Genomic DNA, 9578 nt, shown 5'->3' with positions numbered 1-9578 from the left:
TTGATATTTATAATACTTAATATTACGTAAATATTAAATAAAAAAAAGCAACACAACAAAATTTATAACAGATATAAGTATTAATAAATTTTGCTATTTTATGTATTGTTTTCCTTAAAAAATTTACCGCATATAAAAAATAAAAATCTTGTAATATTCCACCGCAGTGGACCAGTGGACTGCACGAGAATTTCGCTTTTTTAATAATCACGTTTGCTAATAATTAATTTAAAGTGATGACGACTTGTATTGTCGAATACGAATATAAGCAGGCTTAATTTACGACGGTAGTAGTTAACTTCAAATAGTAACATACATATTTTTTCCTTTTACACCAGGTAGAAAAATGGTTTATATTTTAATATTAACATATACATTTTCTTTTCAAAACACATTTTGGCCATCTTGCTTGGCAAAATTAACACTGTTGACGTTCACTGATGAAATAAAATGTGGCATTTCATTCAAGGTTTTTTTATCAATCAGGCATAGGTTGATTTGTTGTTCAACAATGCTGTTTTGAATAGATAATTACTTGTACTGTTAAAATAGTTAATTTTCAATATCGTGGGTAATCTTTTGATTGACATGAAATAAATGCCAAAAGTTTTTACGTTTCCGGTAAGAAAATTTAATTTTGATTATTCCTATATTAAGCCATCCTCAGTGCGATAAAAAGTGAGAACTTTTTGTCCTTACAAACATTACACTTTACAGTCATATAAAGAGGATGCCTAACTCAAAAATGCTTATAATATGCAATAGTCTTTTTGCTTCACTCTAAAAAGAAGTAGAATCAACTAATGACTTTAATAATGCCGAAACGTTGGCATTATTTAAATCAAAAACCTGAGTTTTATTTGACTCCAGTGGTCTCCAGATCCCACTCAATTAGCAAGACGCATAAAATAAATAAATAAATAATGGTTTTATTTGTACGTATATAGGCGAAGTCTAGCCAAAGGCTAATCTACTTAACCTATTTAAAAAATGTAAGCTAAATTATTTTATATAGCACAACAGAAAGAAAAGAAAATAACATTTATAATGGTAATACTAATAGTAATATAAAAATAAACAGATATACAGGGTGGCCAAATAAGAATGCGAGGTACTGTATCTGGGAAACTATTCATCGTAGAAGCTTGCGATAAAAAAATTTATTACTAAAATGACCAAGAGAATGATCTGGAAAATATTTTCAAGTTTCTAAAATGGCCGCTAGGATTAACCTAACAAAAAAATAGCTGATTATTAAAGTAGAGACTAATCCGAACCTTTTTTATTTGAATAGTTTTGCTGTATCTCTAAAAATAAAGTGGTGGGGGGCGTTCAAAAGTTGGCTTAAAACACACCCTGTATACTAAAAACACCTTAGCCGATTTTATCAAACTTGAGCTAGTTGAAAAGAGCTATTATTAAGCTACGATTATTATTATATTTCATGTTTTTTTAGTTTTACATCTCGCCGCTAGAGGGCTTTTTTCGGCTTTCTGACACAAATGACTAATTTTCTCAAAAAACTTAAATACGTTTATATGATTTTTTTCCATAGAAAAATAGCTAAATGATGTCTAAATAATCTTTCGAAAACCGCAACTCGATATCTTGGTCCTAACCTAAAATATAGGCTAAAGAATATTTTATACCCTTAAATTTTAATTTTTTTATAAACTAATTATTTTGGAATTTTTTAAAATTCACTACTTTTGAAAACAAAATTTACCATTTTTGAAAATATTACCTAATATCACTAAAAGGTAAGTATTAATAATGCTTATATCAAAAATCAGACCTATTTTATGTTATATATTCACTATGGATATAATACGAAAAAAATAATTATTAGAAAGCAGGCCATGGAATGCAACAAAACAAATGTCTACTCAAATTATAAACATTCCTCAAATTGTCAATAGTAAGTTGTCAAAAGTTTTACGTTACTTGAGCATTTTTTGTTTTTGCAAAATGCCTTTTACGAACGATGAAGCTGTTGATGTGCTTGCGGTTTATTTTGAATGTCTTCAAAATGCTGCAGTAGCAAAAAGAGTTTATGCTGCTCGATATACAAATTGAAGTCCTTGCGATATTAGATTTTTTCCCCGATTAGTGGCGAACTTACGAGCCAATGGTAGTTTTCGACCTAGGTTTCAACGGCCAAGAATTAGAAGAAATGTGGACAATATTAACAGCGTACTGGGATATATTGAAGGAAATCCTCAAGTTAGCACAAGAGCATTATCCCTTGAATTAGGCATATCAAGAACAACGATTCAAAATATTTTGAAGGACAATAGGTAAATTCTAATAGCCATCGCCATATATGGATTTATTTAAGTTCAGCTTTTTTTTAATATATTTATAGAATGCACCCATATCATGTTAATTTACATCAGGCATTGGAAGAAGCAGACTTTGACCGTAGGTTGGACTATTGCCATTGAATATTAGGCATGATACGTGAGGACAGCGATTTTTTATTTAAAATTCTTTGGACCGATGAAGCCACATTTAATAGTGACGGTAGAAATGTTGAAAAGTAGTTAGTAGAAAAAATTTGTTTTAGTCAACCTGCATAACATGCATTATTGGTCTGCAGAAAATCCGCATTGGTTGCGTGAAGTTCAGCACCAAGGGCGCTGGAGTTTAAATGTGTGGTGTGGTATACTTGGAGGCAACATTATTGGACCATATTTTTTTGAGCAATCTCTAAATCGCAATGTTTTTTTCGACTTTTTGGTAAATCAATTACCGTTGTTGCTGGAAGATGTGCCACTGGAAGTCCGGCAAAATTTGTTTTTGCAGTTGGATGGTTGTCCAGCACATTTTGCTAGGAATGTGCGAGAGCATATTAATAACATTTTTTAACAGCGGTGGATTGGAAGAGGAAGCCTGTTTCCATGGCCTCCGCGATCCCCAGATTTAACCTGTCTTGATTTCTATTTATGGGGGCGGTTAAAGGACATTGTATTTCAGACTCAGCCTACGACTAGAGAAGATATGAAAAACCGCATTCGTAATGCAATACATACCATACCGAGAGCCGAAATTGAAGCTGCGGTTCTATCTACCCATGAGAGGCTTCAGCAATGCATAGAGCGTGATGGTCAGCATTTCGAGCATTTACGGGGGCATTAAAACCCTTTCTTTTTAAAATCGGTCCTTTATAGGGCCACAACTTACATTATAAAAGAAATTCGAAATAAATTATTTTGTAGTTTTTATAAATATTAAGGGATTTCCATATAAAATTTTCTTTGGCCTAAATTTTAGGTTAGGATGAAGATATTAAGATGCGGTTTTCGCATGCATATTTAGGCGTCATTAAGCTATTTTTTGTATAAAAAAATTTATACCATTGCATTTAAGTTTTTTGAGAAAATTAGTCATTTGTGTCAGAAAGCCGAAAAAAGCCCTCTAGCGGCGAGATGTAAAACTATAAAAACATGAAATATAATAATATTCGTAGCTTAATAATAGCTCTTTTCAACTAGCCCAAGTTTGATAAAATCGGCTAAGGCGTTTTTAGTATACAGGGTGTGTTTTAAGCCAACTTTTGAACACCTCCCACCACTTTATTTTTAGAGATACAGCAAAATTATTCAAATATAAAAGGTTCGGATTAGTCTCTACTTTAATAATCAGCTATTTTTTTGTTAGGTTAATTCAGCAAAATTTACAGAAACATCAGTTTTCTAGATTCAAGATTGCAGTTGCGCCCCCTAGCGGTCATTTTAGAAACTTGAAAATCTTTTCCAGGTCATTCTTTTGGCCATTTTAGTAATAAATTTTTTTATCGCAAGCTTCTACGATGAATAGTTTCCCAGATACAGTACCTCGCATTCTTATTTGGCCACCCTGCACACCCATTGGTCCATAAAAATCAAAAATTATAAAATAAGAAATACCTACTGACAATTTAGCTATTCTGTTTTGTTAAAAAATGCAGCTTTAGTTTTTTCTTGACTGACATTTATTTTATAGGATTCGGAACAAGGTCATTGTAAATTGCCACAGCATTATACAGAAAACTACGACGAAAGAAGGCTGTTTGATATTTAGGAATTGACAACTTTATAAATTTTAGATTTGCTTCATGTAAATTTTTTCGAAAAGTAAGTTTTTTGCGGAGGTAGGGAGGAGTAGACGACACTAGGAGTCTTGACTTTATTACTATTGAGTACTATCCTAAATATTCAAAAAATTATACAATTATTTTAAATTAATTTGAAAAATGGATGGACCACATATCGAGTAATTTATGACAGGTTGAGGTAATTTTTAAAGAATTATTATTATTTTTCTGTAGTTTTTCGTTTTATTTACAGTCAGTAAATCGGAGTTAATATTCTTATGTGGTATTTAACTGGCGGATAAAATAAGAATATTGATGAGAATTACAATTTATAAACTATCCCTATTTTATTTTGGATGTGAATAATGATGTAACATAATACAAAAAGTCATAAGTAGAGTTCTAGAGTTACTCTAGAGTTAGAGGAATAAATAGAGAATAAATAAAATAGAGTTACTCTAGAGTTACTCGACTTACTTCTGGTACATTTTTTCTACGATGGCGTAAATGAGTAATTGTTAGTGTTTTATTTTGGCCACACCCACTTGTATAAAAAAAATAGAGGTGGATGTACTGGATATTAGTTATATGTAATTTAAAGGGATTTGGGCACAAAATAGTGAAACAAGACATTCATTTTTTGCCAATAATACTTTAATTTTAAACTTCTACACACATTTTCTAACACTAATAAGGCAGAGATCAAAGTATCTTAAGAATTGTGCCACACTTTCTTCGATCTATAATAATTAAGAAAAATATTGCTTCATATAATGGAAATTATTAAAACATAAATACGACATAGGCTATAGACATAAATAATTCTAATCTAATATATAGGACAGCGCGCACACACCTTCCACCTCTTCCATACATCTTATACCCATCTACATCTTACACGCTGTTATAAAAATTAGCTTAGCTTAATGTAAGTTATCATTCAGACGGTGGCAACTTTTAAAATGGCGGATAGATGCCATCTTGAAAGAAAAAGAAAGGAGAAAAGAAAATTTGAGATGGAAAAAGAGAAACAATTTGTGTGTGGTTACGAGACTAATTCACACGAACATCTTCGACGCTTGTCGGAAATTAATTTTAATTTAAAATTCAATGTTGTAGAATCATAAAAAATAATAAATATTATATATAAGGATTCTAACATGATTTTTAATATTTTAATTAATAACTATACTTTATTACTAAAACTATATTATTTTATAAAAAAGACATTTGGAAGATATAGCTACGCTAAAGGGTTATTGGTTCAAATGGTTGCTATGCTCGATTGAAAAAATCCGGCTTGCGACTAGATTTTATATAGTATTTGATTACATCTATTATTTATAGATACAACTGAATACTAGACTAATATTATAGTATTCTGCGTTTTTGTTTCATTTAGTTTTCTGTTATGTTTGTATATTTAGTATTTCATGATCTTGATTATATAAAATTGCACAAGCTGCTAAGCATTTTATGAATTAAATCGGTCATATTTTATTGGAAATCTCGAAATAAAACAAAATGAATATTTTGGAAGAATTTTGCATTTTGATCATTATAGTTGCATGTAATGGGTTCCTTGTAGCAATAAGCCCTGCCCAAATTTAAAAGTCAAACTAAAGTTAGAAGGGCAGATTTATAAGCATGCAGCGGTTAATCTTTTTTATGAACACATCCAATAATAATTAACTGCTTACCTAAGGATAAACATTTTCATTAATCCAAATTGATGAGGTACATATTCAGAAGTGATTTACGATTAGAAGAAATTAACGTGTTGTGAAAGTTATATTGATTTTACGCGCTGTTACAAACGTTAGGTGTGGCTTATGGCCACAGATGCACTTTTGATATAATAACGACAGCTCCATTTTGCCTAAAATAGGGTATTTAAAGGTTAGTTTTTTTAATATTCCTTAAAAGCTGCTTGATCGTTATACTACACAACTTAGGCTTGACTTAGAGCTACTGGTAAACTATTTTTTTATATAATAATGATCTTTTCTTTCTAATAATGAGACTTTGAAAATATTGGAATATAGGTATAATTAGAAACTATACCTGAGGATAAATCATATTTAAAAATCTTACGTTCATCATCAATCAGAAATCAGCTCGCTCATAGTAATATGTGCTCATTTTACACGCAACAATTGAACGTGGTTTATAGCAACAGGTAAACTAATTTTAGGCATATTAATGACAGCCCGAACTTTCAAAATTGCTGAACGAATTTGCAATAGTTCAATAAATGAAAAGGCGAAAAAATTTTAACTCCAGCATATTGTCTAATTATATTTGAGATCAAGACAATTTAATTTTTAAGACGTCTTAATTTGTTTAGGATGTGATGCATCATCTAGAATTTTGAGCATTAGAACTGTAATTTTTATGTCAAATGGTGGATTTCTTGTTGTTATAAGACAGTCAAAACTAAAAAAGTGATCAAAATTTCTGGAATTTTTTAATAATCAACGATGATATGCATATCCTTCCACCTGCAGATTCACTTTTATATAACTAAAAATATATTTTAAGATAAACCATGCTTTGAAATTCTATGTTACCTAAAAAATTGACTCAAAAAATAAAAAAATCAATACATCAAGCTAATCTGATACAGTTTTATTCTTATCTTCCTTAATTGCTTTGTCAATTTTTTGCCAGTGTTCCAAATTGTTCTGACACATATCCAAAAGTGGTTTACATTCAGGAATCAACTCGTTCAATAAATTGTAACAAGGTAAGCAAATTCCCGTTAAAAACCCTACTTGGCTAGATGGTTGTTGGTCGGGTTGCTCTCTATCCATCATTGCTATTGGTTTTCTCCCTGCTTGTCTAATCGAAAACAAGATCATTATTATACACTCTCATTAAGACAACATCATACCTTTCAGCATCTCCTTGTTGATAAAACTCCTCAAAAATCACCTCGACAGTCTTCACCTGAATATTCCATGGCTTAGCACTAGCACTTAAGTCACTTCCGGTCATAGATATGGCTTGTAGCAACAGTCTATGTTCAGTATTACTCCATGAAAATGCCCTTTGCTCAACTATCTTGGCGAGTTTGGCTTTATTGGGGAAAAATACTGCCAGGTCTGTAGCTAATATGCAGTGTTTTAATAATCCGAGCACTTGCTTGTAGTCGGTGCTTGAGAGTTTGGAAAATATGTTATGCCCTTCCTAAAAAAAATATTCAAAAAACATTTTCTTTTGAATAGAGAATTTGGATTACTTGTTGGAGAATTGTAATGGTTTGATTGAAATGATGGTGTTCCATGGTTGAAGTAGAATAAATGGCTGCTAGAGGAGATTCTGTATCAGACATGAACTTGTTGTTTTTCCCTCTGTGGTCTAAGTCGTGGCATAGGGCACCAGTAAATAGAGCTAATCTCTAAAAAAGATATTTAGGTAATTAACAGCTAAGTAATGGGAACAACAGTTTATAATCATTTAAACTTGGTTCTCATTATCAAATCTTTCCTGGGCCATGCCCGAAGTTTCCGATTGATAACTGTCGGTGGTTGATCTACAGTCATGACGATTATAGCCAAAATTTAGAATGGGTGTCCTTATGATTTTTTTTTTCAACCGACCTTTAGATCCAGCGTTTAGCTAGTAGTTACAGAATAACAACATAGCCTGAACTGATATGAAAACGAGAATCTGAGAAGAAGCAAGATAGAAAAATTAATGCCAAAACCAGATATGAATCTGAAGCTCCAAAACAAATTAATACAAATATAGAAATTTGGTACGATTTTGTAGCAGTCTTAACATGACTTTGTCATGGATATTTAACAATATCCATATTTCTAACGACGAATGCAACTAAATAAGTATCTATATATTTCTGAAGATTTCGAAAGAATCTTCGTAGCAGCTTGAAGAGTAACAAGTGTGCCAGTCACAGATGCTACTATCGATGAAAATACTCTGATAACATTTTATCATTACTAGCAAATTGACCCTGGAAAACTATAGAGAATCGAGCATGGTGTCTGAATTTAGAATATGTGTAAAGCTCATTTAACACATTGTTATAGAAGACTGAGTGGCGGACTATCTTTGTTAGTCTTTAGGTTGCAAGTTTGGATTTCCTTGAGGCACGTGACCAAATCGATAGTTCCTACAAAGCAGATGGTAGTTTATGTATTAGATGTAGAAAGAAGAAGAGAGAAGACCAGCCTGAATGTATCCGACCAGAGAACTTTATTTTTCTCCCGACGGATACCAGAAACCACCAACATATAATCAGTAGTTCTGATATTGTCTAGTAACTCCAAATTATACTTAAAATCGGACGGGGTCAATCAACTATGCATTTGTGTTTTTTCTTGTTTCATGTTCTTGTTCCTTTTCTCTATTTTCGTATGTAGGATATGAATCCCTTACTGGCTTCAGTTCGATGGTAATGGGTAAGTTAGGATTATATAGAATAGAAGATGGTGGGAATAGTCGCCGATATTTGCAGTTATAAGAAGAATCAATGATTTAAGGTCCAAGATGACTGTACTGAGTAGAACAGCTTTTCAAAGGTTTCCTAGAATTTGCATAAAAAAAGAAAGTTTTTTGGTACCTCGTTGGTCTTAAAACATCCCTCAGATCTCTTTAATATGCAGTACATGCTATTAGCAACTGAAAAGCCATGGGTCCAGTTATGGTAAGGAACTCTCCTATAGTTCTTCTTTACAGTCAAAACAAACCTGAAAATAAACTTTGTAATGAGTTTAAGTCCACAGTAACACAGAACTTACTTGATCAAACTGTTCGTATCAAACCTGGTGTGCCCAAAAAGGTCAATAAACATATAAATTGAATACTTCGCTTTATCATAGTCTCTTATATCAAAAGGGTTAAAATAATAGTCATCTACAAAAGGAATATGCTCTGGTATACCTTCTACCAGGGCATTCTGGAACTCTTCTTCCGTGCACGTGTTATGGTAGCTTAAAACCTAAGAAAGATGTACTGTAATTAATGTAAAAAGGATAACGATAGTGACTTACCTCCAAAGCAACTTTGTACTTTTGTTCGCTTTTCTTTATTTTATCATAGAGTTTTGCGTGGTGCAAAGCGAGACCGCAGTAAACCGCGAAAGTTTCAAAACCTGCTTCGTCTTCTTTGGTAAAGAATCCTGACTGTTTGTTCACCATTTGGACCACCCCAATTATAGATCCTCTAATGTAAATTGGCATGCAGAGGATTGTATGTGTAGTGTAACCTATAAGATAAACATTTGTAATTAAACTGGGTCGCCCTCGATTCAACTTGTATCAAGAATAAGCCTATCCATAATTGCATTCTTTGTTCCGTCGCTCCATGAAATTTTTAATTGCACTTGCGTAGCCATATTTTAAAAGCCTCTAGTCTCTTAATGGTTATCGCATTCGACAAAGTTTTTAAGTTAATTTTTAATTCTTTTGAACATGTACCTTATTCAGTCAATTCAAATGTACACGTGTCTTTTTAACCCTGTATTTTAATTATTAGGTAT

At 32.0% G+C, this 9578-nt stretch overlaps 1 protein-coding gene across 2 annotated transcripts in view; it reads right to left on the bottom strand.

The window, feature by feature from the left end:
- Positions 1–4707: 4707 nt before the first annotated feature.
- LOC126750267 (probable 3',5'-cyclic phosphodiesterase pde-5) overlaps positions 4708–9578 on the bottom strand; it is a 149247-nt gene continuing 144376 nt past the window's right edge. For both annotated transcript variants that reach the window (XM_050459827.1, XM_050459826.1), the window contains 6 exons: positions 9091–9305; positions 8839–9038; positions 8661–8787; positions 7317–7475; positions 6969–7264; positions 4708–6916 (listed from right to left, as the gene is read on the bottom strand). In XM_050459827.1, the coding sequence (XP_050315784.1) occupies positions 6688–6916; positions 6969–7264; positions 7317–7475; positions 8661–8787; positions 8839–9038; positions 9091–9305 (1226 nt within the window). In that variant the 3' untranslated portion in view covers positions 4708–6687. The remainder of the gene's footprint in view (positions 6917–6968; positions 7265–7316; positions 7476–8660; positions 8788–8838; positions 9039–9090; positions 9306–9578) is intronic.

Source organism: Anthonomus grandis, chromosome 2 (assembly GCF_022605725.1).
Source record: "Anthonomus grandis grandis chromosome 2, icAntGran1.3, whole genome shotgun sequence".
NCBI classification, from domain to species: Eukaryota; Metazoa; Arthropoda; class Insecta; order Coleoptera; family Curculionidae; genus Anthonomus; species Anthonomus grandis.
Note: the sequence above shows the minus strand (reverse complement) of the source record. Positions and strands in the feature narration are given on the sequence as shown.